Source organism: Sitophilus oryzae, unplaced genomic scaffold, assembly GCF_002938485.1.
Source record: "Sitophilus oryzae breed Bouriz unplaced genomic scaffold, Soryzae_2.0 scaffold_1440_pilon_pilon, whole genome shotgun sequence".
Taxonomy (NCBI): Eukaryota; Metazoa; Arthropoda; class Insecta; order Coleoptera; family Curculionidae; genus Sitophilus; species Sitophilus oryzae.
Genome location: NW_022146105.1, coordinates 229,744 through 253,581, shown reverse-complemented (window position 1 = coordinate 253,581; position 23,838 = coordinate 229,744). Strand labels below are relative to the sequence as shown.

The 23,838-nt window shown below is 30.7% G+C and overlaps 3 protein-coding genes across 9 annotated transcripts; all 3 read left to right on the top strand.

The window, feature by feature from the left end:
- The first annotated feature begins 16 nt into the window (after positions 1–16).
- Positions 17–7,476, top strand: LOC115876608 (tetratricopeptide repeat protein 39B-like). Of its 5 annotated transcripts, none has more exons than XM_030892438.1 (11): positions 23–108; positions 296–374; positions 3,070–3,203; positions 4,278–4,312; positions 4,379–4,480; positions 4,814–5,155; positions 5,217–5,382; positions 5,944–6,272; positions 6,334–6,495; positions 6,546–7,007; positions 7,167–7,266. In XM_030892438.1, exons 3-11 carry the CDS (start codon positions 3,096–3,098, stop codon positions 7,264–7,266), a joined length of 1,806 nt encoding a protein of 601 aa, XP_030748298.1. In that variant the 5' UTR covers positions 23–108; positions 296–374; positions 3,070–3,095. The 5 variants fall into 5 exon arrangements, with proteins under 5 accessions (XP_030748300.1, XP_030748298.1, XP_030748297.1 ...); XM_030892437.1 differs by having other exon boundaries at positions 56–108; positions 175–374; XM_030892440.1 differs by lacking the exon at positions 296–374 and having other exon boundaries at positions 17–108.
- Positions 7,477–7,951: 475 nt separating this feature from the next.
- On the top strand, positions 7,952–13,026 carry LOC115876610 (uncharacterized serine-rich protein C215.13-like). 2 transcript variants are annotated; one of them, XM_030892442.1, is made up of 7 exons: positions 7,952–8,375; positions 8,461–8,624; positions 8,686–9,092; positions 9,158–9,601; positions 9,660–9,950; positions 10,951–11,073; positions 11,216–13,026. In XM_030892442.1, the coding sequence occupies exons 3-7, from the start codon at positions 8,724–8,726 to the stop codon at positions 11,591–11,593; spliced, it is 1,605 nt and encodes a 534-aa protein (XP_030748302.1). In that variant the 5' UTR covers positions 7,952–8,375; positions 8,461–8,624; positions 8,686–8,723; the 3' UTR covers positions 11,594–13,026. The 2 variants fall into 2 exon arrangements, with proteins under 2 accessions (XP_030748302.1, XP_030748301.1); XM_030892441.1 differs by having other exon boundaries at positions 7,955–8,375; positions 8,461–8,633.
- Positions 13,027–15,905: 2,879 nt separating this feature from the next.
- On the top strand, positions 15,906–22,980 carry LOC115876607 (reticulocyte-binding protein 2 homolog a-like). 2 transcript variants are annotated; one of them, XM_030892434.1, is made up of 15 exons: positions 15,906–16,273; positions 16,340–16,608; positions 16,782–16,897; positions 16,957–17,144; positions 17,651–17,748; positions 17,809–17,922; positions 17,979–18,232; positions 18,289–18,586; positions 19,498–19,593; positions 19,651–19,700; positions 19,763–20,007; positions 20,065–20,656; positions 20,719–20,976; positions 21,718–22,443; positions 22,658–22,980. In XM_030892434.1, the coding sequence occupies exons 1-15, from the start codon at positions 16,064–16,066 to the stop codon at positions 22,819–22,821; spliced, it is 3,678 nt and encodes a 1,225-aa protein (XP_030748294.1). In that variant the 5' UTR covers positions 15,906–16,063; the 3' UTR covers positions 22,822–22,980. The 2 variants fall into 2 exon arrangements, with proteins under 2 accessions (XP_030748294.1, XP_030748295.1); XM_030892435.1 differs by having other exon boundaries at positions 21,718–22,447; positions 22,658–22,820.
- Positions 22,981–23,838: the final 858 nt, after the last annotated feature.

The following is a 23,838-nucleotide window of genomic DNA, read 5'->3' as shown; positions in this document are numbered from 1 at the left end:
CTTTTATTTTAGTTATTAATAGCTGCAATGGAGATTTAGTAGACACCGTAGACCATAGCCGTAGACACTCCTGCCTTGTCGATGTCTTCGATGTGTCAAATAGAAAAGGTAAATATGTGCTAAATTCTAAATATGTAAAAATGTAATCAGTTCTTTTAATTTGTTTCATGTTAGAAGTTCATACAGGAAAATAATAAGTTTAATAGTTCATTGTTTAGCATGTTTTTGTCGTATTTTTCTGTTTTAAAAAGGAATCCTCATAATTTTCTTCTGGTTAACTAATCTTCAAATGTAGGTAGCTTGTACTTGAAATGTGGTTTGCAATTTGCAAATAACTGAATATTCAGAGGATTCAGAGTGAAGCATCATCAGAGGTGAGAATATATATTTTTCTGTATAGATTAAATAATTGATGAGTATCCAAATTAAATTAGTTACAGAAACTGTCCTATTTTTTAAATAAAATCCTGTAATTTAACATGACATTTACAAAAATTTTGAATTTGAATTTTTTTTTGAAACTGTTGCAAAGTAAATAATTGCTTAAATACAAATACATATATTTAACGTTTTTTAAGTATATTTCTTTTAGGAAAATGCTGTTGTACCAAATATTTATTAAAACAATTTTTTTGGGTCTATGTGAGTTAAAGAAAAATTGCAATTTATTTCATTATTGTCGATACTTAAATATAAGAGGCATATATATTTTTATTATCTTCTGTTGTATTAAAAAAAAATATGTTTGATTTGATTTCACAATCAACTATAAAAGCTCATGATATTTCCTTATGACGCACAAAAAGCGCAACTCTACTACAATTCATGAAAAATTTAATTGTCGCTGCTATTTTTGATATAATAACTAAACTAAAACCTGTAAATCAAAATATTTATTTGAGGTTTATTAGGTAAGTACTTAAATACGTGTATGTTAATATTATCTTTAATTATAATATATAATTAAGTATCTACCTTAAGTAGGTGTAGGTAACCCATAGTGAGGACAACTTCTTTATTTCTTTGAGAAATTTATGTGTTTTATAAATAAATATAGCTCTTATTCTAAAAACAATATACAGAATATTCGTATATATTTTTATTGTAAGAGAGATATTTCAGTATGAATTTTGAAAATGTATTTTTAATTCCAATATTGTGCGTATAATTTAGTAATTTAGTTTCCTAATACGAATTTAAGTAATGCTTTGGCATTGTATAGGTATAATTTCAAAGTATTTTATTTAATATTCTCTCAAAGCTATTATATAGCCTGTGGTTAAATTTTTAATCATTAATTATTAAAATAAATTTAAATGAATCATTATCAATTTAAGTAAAAGCTAAATTAATTCATTAAGGCAATTAGCGATTTCTAATCATATTAACTGAAAGATTAAACCAAATATTAAAGGTGACTCCAAATTTGATAGGATCCTATATACTCTTAATTGTATTTGATCGATATTGTAGATAATAGGTACGTTTTTTTCCATAGTAAGTAAGCACTTTATAGATTCAGTATTAAAAAAACGTTTTTAATTTATTTTAATCAAAGTACCGTATGATCAATGATATTTCCCACATAAATTTACATATAAAATGACAGCGATCTTCATTTCATAGCCATCGCTGACGCCGTTTCTTTTCGATCATACGGTAGTATGAAGGAAGTGATGAATTTTTAGTAAATTTAATTACTATTAAAAGTTTACAGTCGGGGATTGGAACCTTTGGTGTTTTTTACAACATCAAAATAAAACACTCGTTTATGGCAATACACCAAAAGACTTTACTTTTAAACACTGGACGCATTTCGCCAACCAAGTTAGCATCATCAGCAAATGTTTTACGTGCTCCTTTGTTTTAATGCCGAGTTTTTTTTTAAATATCTGCTGATCACAGTGTTAGGTAAACGCGCGTCTAGTGTTAAAAAAATAAAGTGTTTTGGTTATTGTGGTGAATAATTAGTGTTTTATTTTGCTTTTTATTTTACTATTAGAGGTTGTTATTTAAGAAAACGACTTATTTTTTATATGTACATATATGAGTCTAAAGGTAACATGTAATTCTAGTTTATATGTCGTGCGTCATAAAACCACAAATTAATATCAGAATGGGCTTTCTGACATTGTTTTTTTTTTCGTTTTCCTTGTAATGATATTTGGTCACTCTCGAAAAAATGTGTCTTCATATGTGACAAGTTACCTTTATTTTACATTAAAACTAAATAATGTGTTATAGAGCTTATAAAGTCAATGGAATAATATATTAATTTTATTCAGACTTATAACATTAATTTCCTGAATATTTAGCGATCAATATTTTGTATATAATTGCAATAAAATATTGTCGGCAATTAAAAATCAAATTATTTAGTCATAACAAACATCGTATACACTATAATTCGATTTGCTTAATTTGAATTTTATTTGTTTTTAGTTCAGTATACGCGAACGGAAAAATATCATTCGTTTATATTAAAACACCAGTTTTATTTGAATATATACCCAGCGAGTCATCGAAACTTAGTTGGCATTTGTAACTTTTGCATACAAAAATAATTACGATACTTATCGGATACGATAAATATCTCGTACTGTCTTAACTTTTTTTAGAAATCTGTTCACTCTGTTTTTGACTGCGCCTCGTATGTTCCTTACCTTGCTAATGATTTTAATAAGAGAGAGCTCCAATCGACTTTTACCTAACTATAGAAATTCACTTCCAAGCTTGTACGTCTTAAAATTTGCGATCAGTCATACATTTCTATCGTTGATGTTTATACGCGAATATTTATTTTCGATATCACTCTGTATCTCGATCGATTTTTTAATTAATACTCAAACATGTTATCTACCAGTAAGTTTAAAGAATATCTTCGCTGGGTATTATTCTTTTTCTGCATTAGTTTTTAAATTTCAAGTATTATTATTTCTATTATTAAAATTAACAATTTTGTTTATGAGAAAGATGGAAAAACCTCTTTTTTATTTATTTTTCCTGTTTATATTTTGATGTGGCTTAATATTTACAAAAGTAATAGACTATAGTGATTTTTTTATATAGTGAGTCTTCCAGTAAAAGTAAACATCATGGAAAAACCAATAGGAGAAACAGCTATTTTGGAAACCCCTATTCAGGAGAGTTTATTGACTTACGAAGAAAATTTTATCGATGAAGAAATTGATGATTTGGAAGAAGTAGGTAATTTTTATGTAAATAATGAATTAATAATAAGCACGAGATTTTTTTAAAAATGTCTATTTTTTTCTGACGGTGTTATACAAATAAATTAATAAAACGAAGGAATTAAGTGAGAGAAAATTGATCATTCGCCTGTACTTTCACCTGTATCTTCAAACTTGCGGTGTACGCAAGAAGTATACAACTACCTATTATAAAGCAATTTTAATCTTAATATATATGCTTGGATTGTTTGTACGGGGTGAAAATTATATCTTTATATGAGTTTTACTAATGACTTTATAGAACTTCATCAACAATAAATTGTTGATAACAAAATTAACTATGAAATTTAGCTATTTGAAGAACAATTTATATCAAAACATCTATGTTATCGTTATCAGAATACACTGTCTTTACTAAAATGTATTGTTCTTATGATAGCTAATATTAAAATAATAATTAAATTATCAAATAAATAGCTTCACACGAAAAAAATATACAGAATGATTCGAAATGTTATCGGGATACTTAATATTTTGCAGATAAAAATATACGTAAAAAATTTCGTATAAATTTTTGTTAAACGACTTCGTTTCGGCGTTACAGCATGTAGAGGTTTTTTTCTATTTTTGTTTTTTCCCAAATAATTTTTAAACTATAACGTTGATATTTGTGTATCACAATTTGGACCACTCTGTATATCAAAGGATTTGTATTAGAATGGCTTGTAAAATTAAAAAGTAACAAAAAATAATTATTTAATTATTCTTTTTGAGGGATATTACTATTTATTTGTTAAAACATTATTATCAATTAATATATTACGAATTTAGTTGGAAAATAATATAAAAAAGAGTCAAACGCCTGTTGAAACAATTATTCATAAAAACGTTAGAGCCTGGTAATCCTTGATCTTTAAAACTTTAGCGCATTGACATACTTAAAATTTATTAATGATGTTTAGATTAAGTAAATTCTTTGTTTAGCGAATTTAATTATTTCTTTAGATTTTTGGACTATTGAAAATTCTTAAATATATATTTTTAATTTGTAAATAATTCACTATTTGTATTTTCCTTCATTTATAGTTCGAAGATGCTTCGGATTTGCCGGCAGTTGATCTGTAAGTATTTCCATGGTTGTCTTAATTAGTCTAATTTTGTTTCTTTTTTTCGGTTATTATTCGTAGCGACGATATGACCTTAGAGAAAGCACTGGAAGAAGGCCAGCAAGCTATTAATTATTTTTTCAACAACCAGTTTGTTCAAGCTAAAAATTTAATGAGCCCCTAGTAAGTAGTTTTTAATTGACTTGATAATAAAAACGTACAGTATGTAAAAACGTAGTATGTTGTGATATCGATTTTTTTGCCCTATCATTTTTTATGGTGTCTCAGTCCTTTGTTATATTTTTGAACGTGCTAGTGGAATTTTCCTTATTAATTTTTTTTCGCTGAATTGTCGATAAAAATGCAACAATTGCCATATAAAATGATGCCATTGTGAAATAAATATTTAACACTTTACTTTTTATATGTTTGTCGGACATACCGAGAAATACAAATTAATAAAAATGTAGCTAAATAGGGAAATATATTTTTTTGTGTTTTTCTTTTTATTTTCAGCTCAAACGTGTCCATGTACCACTCTCTGGGCCACTCAATATTCCTTTTCCTTGAAGCTATTCTCACTGTTGAACCGGCAGCAATAAAGACAGCCTCCAAATCCCTAAAACACTCTTTAATTGTTTGTAATCGGTTCAGGCGAAAAAATACCATAGGGGAATCCCTCGGTAAAATGGTGAAAAAGAATAATTACGAACAGCTGACAGAAATCGAGGCTCATGCAGAGCTTTGTTATGCCGAATGCTTGTTGCTGAAAGCTGTACTTACTTTTATGGAGGACGAAACTTTGGGCAGTTTTATCAAAGCCGGGCTTAAAATTAAATCATGTTTTAATTCGTATAAGTGTGTAAAATACCGCTCGAATTTTTTCGCTTTTACTCATTCACCGCCCTGTATATTGCAGAGACTGCCAGCAAATTCTAAACAAAAGACACTGGGAGAGTGAGCAGTCTAAGCTGCATTTTGAAAGCGGAGTAAAAATGGGTATTGGAACCTTTAATCTTATGATTTCCATGTTGCCTTCCAGAGTTATTAAGTTACTAGAATTTATAGGGTTTTCGGGAAATAAGGTAATAAAATTAAAAAAATGTGAAGTGAAACTTCTTACTAACAGCTATTAAACTGAAGGATTTGAAGGACATGTTTGAAAAAGTGTAGTTTGAAATGTTGAAATGGTAATAAATTAAGAGAAAGGTTTTTTATGCGTAAAAAATAGTCTTTACACGTAAAAAAAAATTTTATACGCGTAAAATAAAACACGACGCGTCACTACGTATTTATAACGCTTCGTCCTACGTGGGCGACGAAAGCGCGCGATACGACCGACGCGACGTTATGTGTTCTTCCGAACAATGAAAAATTTCTTATGAAACTTATGAATTAGCTCTGACATCTATGCTTATGAAAGTACCCTGCATCGCCGACGTAGGACGATTTCATAAAAAAACATAACGTCGCGTCGGTCTTATCGCCCGCGTCACGCGCTTTCGTCGCCCACCCAATTCGAAGCGTAGTAGGCCGTGTCTCGCTAGCTCATGTGTCATGGCCTTGAATTTTTACTTCCAGCGCGTAAAGAAGTTTCACTTCAAATAAATTATCATACGCAATTAAATGTATGGTCTGTTTCTTAGGAGCACGGTCTTCTGGACTTAACACAGGGGTACAAAATGAAAGGGATAAGGCAAATATTGTGTACAATGACACTATTAGGTTACCATTTAATAGTGATGCACGTTCTCAGTCACAAAGAAGGAGATATGGGTATATGTCAAGATATTCTTGATAAGCAACTTGCTAAGTATCCAGATGGAGTATGGTTTCTATTTTTTAGAGGCCGATTAGAATTCCTAAAAGGTAGACTGGATGAAAGTATAAGGTATTATACGAGAAGCTGGAAATCGCAAGATTTGTGGCCCCAGTTTCATCACGTTTGTTTTTGGGAACTTCTATGGGTACATTGGTTAGTCAGTTTTATCAGTTGACATGCTATTTTGTATCTGCAGTTACCAAATATCTTTTAGTTTGAAATGCGAATGGAGGGAAGCATTGCAATACTCATCAAGACTCAAGCAAGAAAGCAAATGGTCAAAATGTCTTTACACCTACCAAAAGGCTGTTATTATGATTATGTTACAAGACGAACTTACCAAAGAAGAACAAGAAGAATTAGACCAATTAATGAAGTAAGAAAGTGTCACACTTTTTAAAGTAATGTATACACCAGTATTTTTAGAGACGTTCCAAGATATAAACAAAGAATAGCCGGAAAATCCTTGCCAATGGAGAAATTTGCTATAAAAAAGTCAGAACGATATTTCAATCAAAGGAAAAGCCTCGTTTTACCGGCACTAGAGCTGATGTTTATGTGGAACCTATTCAAAATATTAAAGAATTTCAATATTGCCTCTGAAATTATCAAGTTAATAGATACAGCTGAGGCTGAAATAGAATCATCAGTTAAACCATCAAAATATAATTGTGATAATAAGGCTTTAATATATGTGTTAAAAGGAGCATGCTTGAGACATATGGGTAGCCCAAACCAAGCTCTGGATTATTTTGAAAAAGTTATTGATATGCAGAAACAAATTCTAGAGGATAACTATTTGGTTCCATATGCAATTGTAGAATTAGCTATTATCGAATGGTCATTTGGTAACAAAGAAAAAGCAGTCTTAGCTTTAGAAGATGCTAAGTAAGTATGTGCCGTATGATTGAAAAAATAACGGCGTCAAGGTAACTTAATTCTATGTCAACTCTGACGCCGTTTTTTTTTCAATTGTATGGTAGGTATCTCAAAAAAATATTGTTTTATGCTATGAAATCTTAATTTTTTAAATGTGGTTTGTTACAGAAAAAATTATACTAGCTATTCATGCGAATCCAGGTTGCATTTTAGGATACACACTGCACTCTCGGAATTCAAAGCTGAAATCAAGTCTGCTAAACATTGAGTGCTGTGTGTTGTCAGATTTTTATAAATATATTCACTGTTATGGAGATTTTTGTGCAGAGAGGTATTTTAGATAACTGTTGTCATTTTTTTATTATTTTTTGTGAACTATACTAGTACATATTGTGACTGCTGACCAATTTTTATTTATTAAATGACTTATACGGTAGTATGTAGTTACATGTTACTAAATATATTTAATTACATTTTACTAGTTTATTTTTTACACCCCTAGCAAACCCAGTGGAGATTTCCCCTTTTATAAGGTTTAAATGCGCGCCACTGTTTCGTCTATTTAAAAAAAAATGTTATCAAGGGAAAATCTCAAAATTTAATACTAGTTATTTTTTTCAGTTACTAAAATCGAATAAGGAAAATTCAGAAAAAAATACAGATAATTAATTAATAATAAATAAATATATTTTTTTCACTATTAATATCAGTTCAATAGCGTTTTAGAAAAAAAATATGTTCATTGATCCGAGTGTCCCTCCTTCCGTTTATTACGCAGGCGTACTTGCAGATATCTTAAAGATTTTCTTATAATCATTAAGTAATTAATAAACGTGCTCAACTAAATAGCAAACGTGCATTTTGACTTTATTGTTTACGATTTATCGTGATCGTTTATTAAATTTTATTTATTTAAAATTCTTCCCCCTCTATTTTTTTTCAAAAATCCGAATCGAAACACATCCCCACCATATTGGTGACGTCACGTGTCATTGTACATGGATTTTTTCTTTTTTATTTCTTCAAATATAAGAGGATTTTTCAATATTTAAAAATTATCCAAATTATAAAAGAACAGTTTCAGAATTAAATTAAATTTATCTCATTCATTCCATTTTGTTTCTACTAAATTCCATATTACGATCATTAAATGAAGGTAAAATAAATGTAACAATGTTTTCGAAAGGTTGTCTGTGTGGATACGCATTTCTCAAAAACCATATCTAGATTTAGACAATTTAATAATATTGTTTGATTAAAAAGAACTCCATACATATTACAAAAAATATTCGTATAGACTTTTGTGCTCAGTGCTAGAGAAGAGCAGAAGAGGTTAGAAATAGTATGAAAGATGGAAAACAGGAACAGTTTCAATCTGTAAGTTCGTATTTATAAATTGAAATCACATATAATACATTTTTACAACTCATTCGTTGTTTCTCACTAGTTTATTATTGTTTAGCTTTTCCAAATGATTTAAAGGAATCTATGAAGTAAATTATAAATTAACATACAGACACAAGACTTAATGATCTATAAAAGCTGCTGGACATCTTTAATTTATAAATGTTTTTGCTTTTCAACTTTAGTAAACTCTAAGAAATCTATTTGTAATAATGGCATGATGTGAGTAAGGTGAGTGATGTTCCAATTTCCTGTTTAATTTACTGAAATCTTTCTCATACAGGTGTAACTTTGTAATCATTTATTTGCCCCTATTTTAAAATGGTCCGAAAAAATGCTACAATGAAAAAATACATTTTAAACTACAACAAAGAAGGATCTACAGTCACAACTATAAAAAAATGGGATATTATCAAGGAACACTCCTTCAATATCTCGGTTGAAAATGCAAGATCTGGAAAAATTAGACCAATTATTGACCCTAATGTACTACTTTTACCGAGGAAAGATGCCACATTATTCGGCACATTACCTAAATTGGAGAATAGGGTTTATAGTAAATGCATACAATGTAACAGAGTATTTAATCCTGTGGATATATTATCACACTGTTCGAAATCACCTCATTTCAAGTACCATACTACTCTAAAGAGTGAAATAAAACATAAAAAAGAAGTCAGATTTTTTAAGGTAGGTATATATATATTCTTATACTTCTGTAATATAAATCATATTTTGTATTTTGGATATTTTAGAAACCTTTTCCTCCACCACCTTCACCAACTTCAGTGGAGCCAATGAGCAGTTCTCCAGTTGAAGTTAAACTCTCTGTAATGAGATTAAATCCGCCTAAAGAGCACAACCCCAGCACCAAGGCCATATCTTCTAGCCGTCACACTTTTAAATCCTCATCTGGCCATCATCAGAAAGGTAGTTCTTTGAGCCAAGAAAATCTTAAAAGTTCCTCACTTCACCATGATCATTCCTCAACCAGTCCCTCTTCGAACAGTCATAGCAATAAGCACAAAAAATCCTCGTCGAGTTCTCCAAGGAAGAGTGTCAGTAGCACTGCCATCAGTTCAGCTACCAGCAGCAGTAAAGTGCAGGTTAAAGATTACGATCCTGATGTGCACTGTGGTGTTATAGAGGGCAATAAGGGGGCACCATGTATGAGGTCAATTACGTGCTCTTACCATAAAGTATGTTAAAATACATTTAAACATAGTCCACTACTAATATATGTATTTTTTACACTAGATGCAATTAAGAAAATTAGTTCCTCGCAGTAAGGACATTCACCAGCTAATAGCCGAAAGAAAGGCTGCAAAGGAAAAAGACTCGAAGCACTCGGCCGCCTCTTATACGGCCCCAAACGAAGAAGCGAAAGAAAGTTTAAATCAGCATACCTCCTACGTTCCCGTTGTGGCAAAAATTGCCACCACAAACGCAACCATTGAGCAGCAATCGGTCTCTAATTCTTATGTGCCCATAATGCCTCGGGCTGTTAATCATACTAGACAATTAGCTACCTCTCTAATTACATCAGCGGTGAGTCCATCTTATACAATGTATATTACCATAACATACCTGTGTTGATTATAATCACTACGCTTAGTCCTTTAAGCCGGCCCCACACGATGCGTCCAACGTTGGTTTCAACGTTGTAACCAATATTTGGCACAGGTTTCGATAATATTGCAATTGACAAGTGTGTCTTCTACACGATGTGGCAAATGTTCATGTGTCCAGCCTTGGAAGGTGTTTGCCACATCTTGTGGAACCGGCTTTATATATAAATTAATCTGCACTGCATCTTCACAGTGCTTTGGCATATTTGTTTTCCTAACGATTAATTTTGTTAGTTACTATTTTAATTTTTTATGGTTATTGTGATAAAAAAATATATTTATGGGTTTAGAAATAATAACTAATTGTTTGACTTCTATGTATAACTTATTGTGTAGTAATCCAAATTTTATTTTAGCTTTATTTTATTCTTTCCGATTCCAAGCCTAAATATTTCTGTTGTTGGTGTGTGGATTATCAAAGTTGGTGGTCTTTAGTATAGGGAGAGTTTTTTTTCTAAATTGATTTTTGAAACCTATGCAAACATGTACATTGTTATAACTATACCTCTACTGTTATAATTATATGTTTATTCCGATAAACATAATAATAGGATAATATGTAACTTATATCTTCATAATGCCTTTACAACATATTTATTTTCTTGAGATACCCATATCTGTTTTGCGTTATTGTGAAAAAAATTCCAAATTTTTTTGGTTTAAAAATAATGACCAGATTAAGGATAACTAATAGTAGGTAATAATAATAGCAGGTTTTTCTTCTAAATTCATTTTCTGGTGTTTATACTTCAATATTTTATTGGGATAAAAACCCTATATTTCTGAGTTTAAAAAAATGACACCAGAAATTTACCATTATTTTATCTACTCAAATTATAATATGTATTATGCTGTTTAAGTGTGGAATATTAATGTTGATGGTCTTAATATGTAGAAATGTTCTAATTTCCTTTTTTTAGATGTCTATGGAAAACGAGAAAAAATCTCCGATAGCTCTTACTAATGGTTATGTTTCGCATACACAAAATAGCGAGAACATGCAAGACAATGTTGGAACTGTTCCTGTATTAGTACAAGTACAAGTAAGTTACAAACATTGGTCTATGCAGGAGTCCCATCATAAATTTCAATATTTGCCTAATTGTATTTTTTGTTTGGTGGGACAGCCCGTATATCCTCTTGGTTTACTCCATGATGGAATGGATATATGTTTTTGTTTTTCAGTTTTTGCAGATCAACAACTATATAGTATCTTTAGAATCGCCTCAGTCAGCCGGAAGTAAACCGCTGACTAAGCAATCGGTCGTACTACCCATTCAGAACAATTCAAACAATGTCAAAATGTATAAGTCTCATCCAAAACCGGTGATGTTGCCGACTTTTGAAGCCAGGCGCGTAGGAGGTTCTTTTTTACTGGCCAACCCACTTCTCGAAAGCGAGAGAAACGAATTATTGACTGCCCTAAATCGAACCAGAGAGACTATAGCAAATAATAACAGAGAGTTGTGTCATATCAACAACAGCGGAAATAGAACCAATTGCAAGAGACCAGCCAGTGATACCCTGGTCACTAGAGATAGCAAAACACTTATAATCCGTTAGGATTCGTTTTCCATGCTGACGTAAGCGAATCGGCTGACACACCACTGCGAGCTTGAACACCGTTCAAGGATAGGTGGCGCTGTTAATGATATTACTGTTTGTGGAAAAAGTCTTTTTTTCATTTGATTTTTGTTGTTGTGGGGATTGCTGTTGCTGTCTAATGGAGAATCCCCATTTATCAACTAAAAAAACCAAAAATGTACTCTTTTAGTTTCAGGTCACTTCAAATTCAAAGCAGTACAGAGTTTCATGGTCGTGATCCCTTGAATGGTTATGTTTTCTGCTTGTGTTTTACTGATATTTTCTAGTACATTTCAAAGAAAATGTACTACAACTATCAAATGATCTGCGTTCTTCACATTCTATATTCCTGCCCCTATTTTATTTGATTCTTCATATAATTTCCTATATCAGGTAAATCTCCCAAAAACTTCTCGTTAGTTAATAATTAACTATTCGTTTATATATTATCTGTGGACTTTTTTGTCTATATGGTTGGAGATCTGAGTGACAATTTGAAAAGAATGTACTACCTCTTAAAATTACATTGAATGATTATATGCTTCTATTAATTAATTTATACATAAAATTAAATTGAATTATTATATGCTTCTATTAATTAATTTATACATATTTCTTTTTAATTGAATGATTTTTAAAATTAAATTAAATAAAAAAATAAATTGCTTCTATTAATTAATTTATACATCTTCTTTATTAAGGCTATTTTAGATATGTTTGCTAATATTAAGGTAAACTGTCAAAATACTTTGTTTATTTTTTTTTCTTAGAAAGAATAGTTTTGGAAAGGCTACAGGTTTTCATGAATTTTTATGAAACGTCTTTCCTTGACAAGTGTTTCAGTTATAGATTTTTGCGCACGATACACTTACTACCGATATATTCTAGCGCAGCTTGTGACGATGTAGGGTAATGTATTAACTCAGATGACATAAGGCGCAAAATCGATGCAATTCTTTTCAATATGTAGCGTATAGGTAGTAAGTGGTATCGTTTTTTGTACAATTTTACTTTATGTTTATTTTTAAGTTGTCCCAGTATTAATTATATTTTGTTCTATTTTCTTTTTTAATACATTATATTTGAAAAAAATACGCATTCCAATATTTTATCCAATTATTGATTTTATATTCACTAGCAGGGGACAATTTATATATTATTTATTCTGCTTTATATAGTGTTGTATTAACATGAAGCTCTGATGTTGTTTGCTATACACTGTGACATTATGTACTAGTTGAGTGCATTCTTTTTAGTATATAGGAATATACCTCTCTGTGTTATATGTTTAATTATGTTTATAGTAACTTATTTTGATCATACTTGGACAATGTGTTTTTTTTTTATTTAAACTCCTTTTTTAAGATAAGTGATACTTGTTAAATAAGGTTTAAAATAAATATTTCAACTAAGTAGGTGTATTCGTATCTTGTTTTATTTAAAATATTTTATTATATAGTTTAAAATCAATGTTTCTTTAACTTAACATCACACTTTAACAACATCTTCGGTTTCTAATCGATGCTTACACTTTGTCTATGATTTGGTCTTATGCAATATCGACATTTTCTAATGATGACCCAGCACTATATAAGGGCACAGATAAGGGTGCATCCATAACCATTCTAGAAACAGCGGAACGGCGTAACGATCTTGAATAGATTTCCAGTAATTCTATTGGCTGAAATTTTTGACAGATGAATTTTTGAGCCAATAGAATTGCTGAAAATCGATTCAAGGTCGTTACGATACGCGATACCGCTTTTTCTAGGATGATGTGGATGTGATGTGGATGCACTCTGGGTTTCCGCTTGGTTTGGAACTTCTTGGTTTGGAACCGCTTGGTTTGGAACTTCCGCTTGGTTTGGAAATTGGTTTCCGCTTGTGTATGTGTTTTGTGGTTTGGAACATTGAATAAGGGCTCAAACCATAGACTTAAAATAAAATATAGACTACACTATTTATATCTCAACGCGGACAGACAATATTTTTTGTACACATGTTTACTTCTGGGTACAGTCGACCGAGCCTTCCTCATCCAGGCTATGTTGTCACGTCTTTAATATTATCAATATTTTTTTTCTTGTTATACACATCTATAATATATAGTGTTTTGTGTAGTTTTTGCACACGTGCAGATAATCCAAAGAAATAGTATACAGACTGGATCAAAGATAAACTTAAATCTAATCCTTTTTTTTTATCAAGGGTCGATTCTAGTAAAAACTCAAAACATTTTTATATGACATACCTACTCTATTTATGGTTGGTATGATACCTGTTATTATACCTTTGAGTTTCGATGTTTAAAAAAATAAAAAAAATAATATTTAAAGTTTTTCTACAACCACTTGTTTTTTTTATTAAATTAGTTTTTTTTAGTTGTATTGTAGTCATGTACAAGGAGGACAACTGTATTTTATATATGATATTTAATTTAACGTTTTTCAAACAGGGTTCATTAGACTATATTTCTACTAGGTACATTATTTTGAAAAAAAAATTAAGAAAGTAACTTAAACATTCATAAAAATAGAAGTAATTACTGTTGTAGATTCTTCATTATATTGTAAACATTGAAATAACTGGGAGCTAAACTGTCTACCTGCTTATATTTAGAGTCAGTGTCTGACGATCTTTTTTTACGATGGCCCTAATATGTTTACTTCTAAAGTCGATAAGGGCGCCATATCAGTAGAAAAAAGAAACAGAATATCTCCCTTTTTGTCGGTCGCGCGTACACAATGCTTTTTGTTTGTTGTGAATAGCTACTTCGCTTTTTAGTTAACTCGGATATTTTAACATTTCTGAAACAATATTTTCTAATTGGTAAAACCAGAGAATAGGTACATTAAGGTAAAACGTAAAAAATCGTTAGATTTGACAACTCTGTGGAAACTGGTCGTTCATCTGGTCGCAGCTAAAAACGAGTAAAAATACGTCTGGCCAACTGCCAGGTCGTTGCGACCTGGTCGTCAGTGAGTTCGAGCCCTAAAGAATAATGAGGAGGATTTCGGTCATTAACAGGATTCTACTGGTTGTTGCATATGGCGCCGAAGCGTTTCCGGATGCCAGTGGCGTAACATGAAAATACATTTCATTATCGTTCAAGCATTTTTCTTAAATTTAACAATCAAAAAACAAATTAATAATATATTAATAAACAAAATACGAGTAGCGGAAAAAGGTTAATATAAAGCGGAAAAAGGTTAAAACGGTTAATAATATATTGATTAATTAATATTTTATATTTGAGAAATAAATGGCAATAAGGTTAGATTTACTTTTTATTGAAACTCAGTCACCTTTTAAAGGTTGAGATATTTATAGGTACTTCTTATGAATTAAATCTTCGTTTTCTTATAACTTTGTTTTCTATTGCTATGAAGAAGAAAATAAAACAACAGTGAGTTGATTTTTTTTCCTTTAAATATTATTGATTTTGCTAATGAATTTCTTATTTTTTAAACATTGGCTGTTGATTCTTTACACCTAAATCTAATTCTGATGTCTAAAAATAGTGAAGCAACACTCTTTATTAATAATGTAGAGTGTATGAATAATAATATAAAAAATACACATTTTTGAATAAAACGTTTAATGATTTTTTCTATTAAAAAATTTGATAGACTTGGTTATCAACCCGTGTTCCCGTGGATTACTTAAATAGCTACAAATTTTGTAAAAAATAAACGCCAACACACATTTTTTGAACAAAACAAAATAATATTAACTAAACAAAGCTAGAAAAAATAGTTATTATATTATTTTATTTATTTATTATGTTTTCTATATTTATTAATCACAAGCAAATAAAACATAATATTTAGTTAACAATCATAATTTAGTCAAAATTCAAGATTTTCCTGGGGGGCGCCTATCACAACGAGGTTGGGCCCTGTACCTCCGGGCCCCCTTGTTGTTACGCCTATGCATGTCCGACGTGAACTAACGGCTGTCATCACTGTCATCGGTCTTCCAATATGGCGACTTCCGTCCCCGTTTCGTCTGTAGGTGAAATATAGAAAGCCTCCATCCTTTTTATTCTTTATTCACTGGTTTGGAAGTTTGGAAGGGATGGGATCCATATCACCCCAATCACCCAAGATCTATAGACTCCTATAGATCTTGGGAATCACAAACCCAAACCGAACCACAGTTTTATAATCTGTTTCGTCTATTTATCGATGATTCGGGCCGGTATCAAAATCGATTTTTTACTGATAGCCCAGCTCTATAATATGGTGTTCAATGGTGTTCAATGGAATTGACTTTTGAGACATATGAAATATGAAATGTCATATGTGTTTATCGTTAGTATATTCTGTGGTGTTTATTTCCTTTCTAAAGTAAATGAGATATGAGATTATAATCGATAAACACGAATTTTGCAGAACTAGCATTTCAAAACATTGGTTTTAATCAAGTCCGAATTTAATTTTTGATAAAATGTCGGCAGAAAGGGAAAGTTGGAGCGACAAAATCAACGATTTACTTCGGTTTATTGACCTTATGGTCAAACAAACTTGCCGAAGAGCAAAATACGAATATGATACCCGTGGAAGATATATTAAAGAAGATAAAACTAGTATTTATTCTGTTGATCATTTACGGAGGGTATTTGAGAATCCCAGAGAACATATTTATCAATTAGTTAAGGTACTTTTTATTTATAAAAATCGACTATTTTGTCTCTTATTATTTCTAATGGATATTTTTGAACAGAACCCCCAAAAAACTCTTAAAGGTCTTAGGGTTGAAAACCAAGGTGCTCCGGAACGAAAGGATACAAGATTTACCAAAATCGAGCAAAAAATGCTTCTTGACTTTGTTAAAAAAGTTCAAGACCTATCGCCTGCCCAACAGGTGCATTGGATTGATCTAAACCACTATATATATTATGCTTACAGAAATTTTGCTTGCGAAAATCCAAATCCCAACCCTGAAGCTTTATCAGCTTTTTTTATTTGTGAGATGAAGTGTCTCCTAGACCGGTGAGTTTGATGTTTATTTGAACAGTAAAGCCCCTTCTAAGTTTTACCTGTCAGTTTTACCTATTTTAAACAGACCTGTTAGTGTACCGGTCTTCCTTTTTTAACTGACAGGTAAAAAGTTACATATACAGAGAGCTTAAATCTTTGTAGTCACTTATATATTTTATTACTAGCTTGAAAGAAGAAGACGAGAGTCAGGTGTGGCTCAGAATATTTACTTTACTAAGGGAGTATTGCATATTTGCACAGTGGCATTATAGCCAAAACTTTGACGAACATGCCCTCACGAGTAAGCATTTTGATGTTCACATGATGACTGCAACTATTTCACCTTTTGACATTTTTTAGAATTTTTTTACTATTATGAAGCCATGTTAACTTCTGCAAAAAGTTTAATTCCTGTATTTTTGGATTTCGAGAAGGATGTGATATATAAACATTATAAAGTCTGTTGGATAGACTTTAATACCTTTATTTTTATAAGATACTTTTATGAAAGTGAGAAAGTTACAGAGAAAATATCTAAACTTCTAGAAGTAAGTACTCTTGACAATTATACAGGCTGTTTCAAAAAACGTGCCATCTCTTGTGGGGAGATTCCTCTCGTAAAAATGAGATTTATTTGTCATATCATTACAACATAGGCCCAATTCTGCTTTGTTTCGTACCTAGAGGGGGTTAAAGCCTTAATTTTTTTTTCAATTTATTTTAATAATTTTCTTCCTCCATCAGATAAACGCAATTTTATTAATCACAATTAATAAAATAAAAATAACACTTTTTTAGCATTAAAATATGTCGCACTATGGTAGCTTTTACGCTAAATTTTTTTATTTGAATCGCTAAAAGCACTAGGAAGAAAATTATAATAAATCGAAAAAAAAATTAAAACTAACCCCCTGTAGCTACAAAACAAAGCAGAATTAGACCTATATGATATGAAAAAAAAATCTTATTTTTACGATAGGAATCTCTCCACCAGTGATGGCACATGTTTTTTTAAGTATGTATTAGTTAATTATTTTCTAAAAAATATTTCTAGATGAATAATAGCCCAGGAGATTCACCCCAAATGTTTACCTTGATGAGCGATTTAAATAAGTTATGGACCAAGGAAAAAACTAGAGTTTCTTTATTGCAGTATGTACATGCATTTTACTTTTCTAAAATAATTGAATGTTCTTTAAAATTTGCTTTTAGGCAAGAAGGTCGGTTAGCTGAAAATACACCTGAAGCTATAAGAGAAAGGAAGAACTTGGCTAGTCACAAAAAAATAGTAAAGGGCAATTTTTGGGTTGATAGAACTAAGGATCTGTAAGTGTAACAATGTAGTTTAGTATTTTTTACATGCCATTTTTAATACTTTTTAGTAAGAAGCGTAATGAATTACATAGACTAGATCACAATTTATTTGAGTTACTCAATGATCCGGATTTCTTGCCTGAAGGCCCTGGAGTTAACAAGAATGGCCAGTGCATTTGTGAGGAATGTATGATAGCTAGATACAAAATTTTTTTAGATACCAATGACGATTTTTCTGCCATACAAATTACTGACAGAATAAGCTTCTGCAGGAGATGTAAATGTCTTATAAAGTTGGATTTATTCCACCAACATATATGCAGTAAGAACCAAAAAAAATATATATTACTTGTGGTTTTTCATTGTAAATCTTTTTAGACCATGCAGAAAACACGAAATATCATAAAAACTCATTAGCAAAACCACACAATTTAATTAATTTTATATCAGAAAGGATGGATTTTATGAGGATAAGAAGGAATTCAAACATAAGCGATATGCTGAATGAGAAATTAAAGATAAATAAAACCAACAGTGTGGTGTCTAAACTAGCATTAGAACAATATTTGCAGAATAAAAAAGAATCTGATGGAGATATGAGAAACAAAAATGGTAGAAATAGATTATTTCAAGATGATTTAATGCAGGAACTTGGAAAGGAGTTAAAATTACCAAAGTATAAAGAGATGTTATATAACTTTTTATTGCACAAATTAATTAACTCCATAAAACAAAAAGTGGAGAAATGCAATGAAATGATATCTATTGGATTTTAGAATTCCCTTTATAATATACATTCAAATACATTTTATAGAACGGTACAGGTGTAGGTTTCTCTCATCTAAAAGTATTTAAAATTAATTAGAAAGAAAAATAGCCAAAAATTTTTGGTCAGAAATGTCACAATTTTTATGTGACCTAAACAGGTTTGGTATGTGAAAAAAATAATAAATTTAAACTCAGTGTTAAATTTTTAAAGTTTTTTTTTATCACAGGAAAAAAAATCTGAGATATTTTTATTCAGATTTTAATAGTTCTGTTCTTTTAATATTTATGTTTATCTCTTCAGCAATATTGCTGAAGATGCAAACAATACCTTCATCAGTTGTATGTAACACTCAATTCGATTTCTTCTCAGATATATATGTTTGGAAGAATATATTTCAGCATATCCATCATGTTTCTCCTTGTTCTTCTTGTTACAGTTCTATCTTCAGGTTAAATTATTCTTAATAATAATTAATTTGGTTTTATAATTACTTGATTATGCGTTAATTAGACTCAGCGATTCTCTAAATTTTGTACTTTTAGTCTACTAGGGCGGGACTAAAAAGCGCTTGCTAGATAATGTAGAATGAGCTATAGAGATAATGAAAATGGCCTCTGAAATAAATTATTTATTATTCAGTTGTCAAAAAATATAATTATCGTTTAATGGTGGTAACCTCTAATCTTTGGAAAAATATAATCATAAAAAGAAACAAAAAAAATAATTTAAGAATTTCCGAAAGGTGGAGTTAGTTGAATTGTACAGTGAACGGCTCATATATAGGGGAAATAATAACAGGGGAAAATAATATTTTTTAGGGAAAAAACTGAAAATACTAGTACACAAAATTGTACTACCGAACAACTCGAAGAAATTGAAAAGAAAATGTTGGAGATTCGGAGAAACGGTCATAAGTAATTAATTTATATTATATTTAATTTTGCTTTGAATAAAGTTCTCCATTTTCTTAGGCCATATCCACCTTCAAAACAAGCCAGCACAAAAGAAGTCGGCTCGAAAGGTAAGTGAATTGAAGCTTTATTGACAGCATTGTTTAACAAAACTCCTTTTTAAATTGATCAGATGGTTGCGGTCCTTATGAAAATTCTAATAATAAGAATACGAAAAATTGCGATTGTACTTATTGCGCAATTTTTGGTTCATCTACGAAAAATGTTCAGTTAAAAGAAAGATTAGCGGCGAGATTAAATCAAAGGAGAGAGAAAAAGAAAGAATCTGCCAGTCCGCGCAATCTGCAATCACCACGCGCGCGTGGGCTAACAAATGGTGATTTTAATAAACTGAAAGCCAGCAAAGTTGAAAGTAGGGTAAGTTAATTTTTTATATTTTTTTTCTGTTAAAAACATCAAATATCTGTATTTCAGGTTCCTCTCCCTGCATCACCATCAAATATACCTTCAACGCCGACAGATTCTTCAGAATATTCTTTGCCATCGGGGCAAATATCTGATATACGTGGTTTAGTTAATTACATAGAGGGAAATAGTAGTAAGAGTAAGGCAGAACTAGCCAAAAAGAAAGCAGCAAAAAAAGCAAGGCAGAAAGAGCGTAGGGAACAAGAAAGACTTGAGGCAGAACTGGAAGCCAAGCGAAAAATCGAACAAAAAGCTGTGAAGGAATTAGAAAAGAAGGAAGAAAGGAAGAAGGAATTAGAAAAGAGAGAGGAGGAGCGTAAAATCGAAGAAGCGCAATTAAAGAAGAAACTGAAGAAGAAACGTCAGGCTATGAAGCGGCAGGAATTAGAAAGGCAGAAAAATACTTTTGAAGAGACCATCCCAGCTATGGTGACAATAAAAAGAACGCCTGGAGACGAGAGCGGCAGCCCGTCAGTTACTATCACTTTGAAAGGGTATACTCCAGACCAAGACAAACTCTTAACAACCCTTATTGACAAGACAGATATGGAGGAGAAGAAAGAGGTTTCAGTAACTAACAAAAATATAGTCCAAGGAAAATGTATGATATTGTTAAGTGTAACTTCTAAAGGATTTTTTTTTATGTTTTAATTTTTATTTTAGGCGGCAAGAAGAAAAAGAACGCTATGAAAATGAATGAATCAATTATGAGCTCAAAAGTTGTATCAGATGAGGCAAAAATCATAGCTAAGAATGTTAAAGTTACTTTGGCAGTTGACAAGAATCCAATTCCAATCATACCAGACCCTCTAAATATGATCATTGATCAACAATTCAAACACCAAGCGGAAGAAATCAAAAGAGAGAGGGAACCAACAGCAGACGAAATAAGAGCTTTAGGAAACTTAAAATTACCTCCAGGTATACATATTATATATTTGTTTAATTATTTTTGTTTTTTTAAATTTTATTTTTAATTTGTATTAATGTAGGGGATGTTAAAGCTATTAAATTTTATCAAGAATCTAGGAATAAACTAATAAAAATTGGGTATATTTATATCCACATTTCTTTGAAGCACCCTGTGTACTCCCTGTAAAAATAATTTTATATCGTGTAATTTAATATTAATATTTTTTAAAACTATTGTATGTAACAATATTTAAGACTGGTTTTAAAATATGAGCTTTAAGAAGCTTAAAATTACTATAGATAATATTTTAATTACTCAAAACATAAATTTTGATTTCTATTAATTTACAGGATGATATATTTTTATAGATGAATTTTACACAAAATCGTAAGATGAACTAGTAAAAAATCTGGTATTTATTTCGCCCACATCGATTTGAAACACCGTGTTTACTGTTCTATAATTATTTGATATTGCACACCTTAATATTCTTTTAAACTATTATATGTAACATTGTATAAGAGCTTCTTTACATAAGAACTTTAAAAAATTAAAATTTCCTCCAGGTACACGATTTATATTATTTTTTTGTAATTGTCTTTATGCTTTTTCTGTTAATTTACATCCTGTGTACTCGAAAATAATGATAATAAAAAGATAATATAATAATAAATGGAGCTTTAAGACATTTTTAATTGCTGCTGTGCAGTATATATATATTTTCTTTATTTTTGTTGTCAAATTTGCAGGTATCACAATTACTAAAGTGGAAGGCCCTTTATCAAATAAGAGCTACCTGGGATCTGATACAAATAAAAATAGCTCTATGTTAGGTAAGTCTGGAGTAATAGTAGTTGATACAGAAAAACTTATCCAGAAAAAAGTCGAAACGGACATATCAAAACCATCAAAGGCTGGCAGGAGAAAAAAGAAGAAATCGAAGAAAAACGCGAAAGGAATCGATGTAGAGCAATCAGATAAGCCTAAGATGGTTACATTAAGAAATCCGATGTTCCAGCCCTTCCAGAATCCTAATTCGAAGTCATTCCCGGCTGATGAATCAGCCCCGGCAGCTATATTTACCAGGGAAAATGGTATGGTTACGATAAGAAGTTCCAGGCTGCAGCAGTCTCTAGATAATGGCGCTCCAAATAGTTCCAACGCCGTTCCATTCGGTATATCTTTGATGCCAAACTTAGTACCTGAAATGCCCAGTTTTTCCAGCTCAGACTCTGAGCACCAAGAACAGAGCAGTAAGAGTGCAGATAATTCTTCAAATAAAAACTCGAATTTGAACGCTCAAGAAATTTTGTCTGGTCTACCAGGGATAGAAATAACTAAGGTTGACAAAAAAAGTGATAGTAATCATAACGTTGACTTAAATAATGGCACACACGACGCTCAAGTCTCTATAATACCGTCAAATGGTACTGATTTTGATATGGAATTTGATAAAGACGATGACTGGTTATACGGTAGGTATGGATCTTAGAGTATTCGCTTTTTTAGTTTACTAAAGTTTCAAAAAAGGCGTAACCAATGGGAATTTTCTTTATTGACTACCTAAAAATTGTACGTAATAATTTCTGGTATTTTTCTTTCAATAATCCAATAAAAATTCCCTCATTTTTTGCGAACTTTTTTGCTCACTCATCATCTATACAATCTTATGTACATTTTTTTCTCTAGACAACGTGTTTAAACCGAGAGACGTGCTTGAAGATGACATGGACGACGAAGAGTTGGAACTTGAGGCTTTTAAAAGGTTTTGTCAGCAATCCATACCTCCCAAGGAAAAGAAAGTTGCTCACTTTAATGTTGCTGATATTGTATTAAAGAAAAAGTTTTCATAAATAAATGTTCATTGTCTTTTTTTTTAGTTATTCTTTGTTGGATCTAAAATGCTGGCACGATATTTGCCCTGTTTTATATTGCTTTTTTTACAATGAATATTTATTTTTGAAATATTGTGATAATTTATGTTCTTATCTAGTTTTGTTAGTAATTTTACATTAAACAGTATTGTAAAAATAAAAAAAAATAATGTTGTTTTTAATTGGTTTTATTTATTTCATATTTCCTAGACGGAATATCCGTTTATTATAAGTAAATCCAATTTCTAATAGAGTAAAATGTTAGGCAACTCAACTTACGTGATTTAAAATTGATAAATTTAGTAACCTGTTCCACACCGACGCGCCGCTGATTTTACAGATTTCTATAAATTTAGATCATTTCGAAAACAACGTCCATTTCTAAAATTGTAATATTTCCTTTCCAAATAGGAGAAATAGTGCTTTTATATGTAATATTTAAATTGTATAAGCATTCATCAAGTAATACAGAAGTAGTATTTAAGAAACTCATAGTATACATATGTTGCGAAGTTGCGGGTAAGTTCAACGTTATTCTTGATTTTTACCATTTTATATTTAGGGACGACAAAGAAACAAAATATATATTAACAATTAGCTTATTTTATTGTTAATGTATTTTCTTATAAGTACATTAACAGTAACAGTAAATGATTTTTCTTATTAAGTAGTCAAATATTAGTGTTCCTAGCTTTTATGTGCTGAAACACAGAAGGCAGTGCTATACGGTACTAATTCCTACAATATCAGTAACTACTATTGTAACAACGGGGTCACGTTATAATCAGTAATTTGGCTACTAACAAAATATATATTTGCCGCATCAAGTTATATTTTATACTAGTTGAGTACAAGACATACTACTATAAATATAATTTAGGTCTAATACATTATTTTCATTTCCAAACAAAAAGCCCTAGTGCAGTTTGATTCATGTAAAAACTGTCATACCTTTGATCACAACAGTTTCTTTTTTAACAAATAAATAAAGTTTTT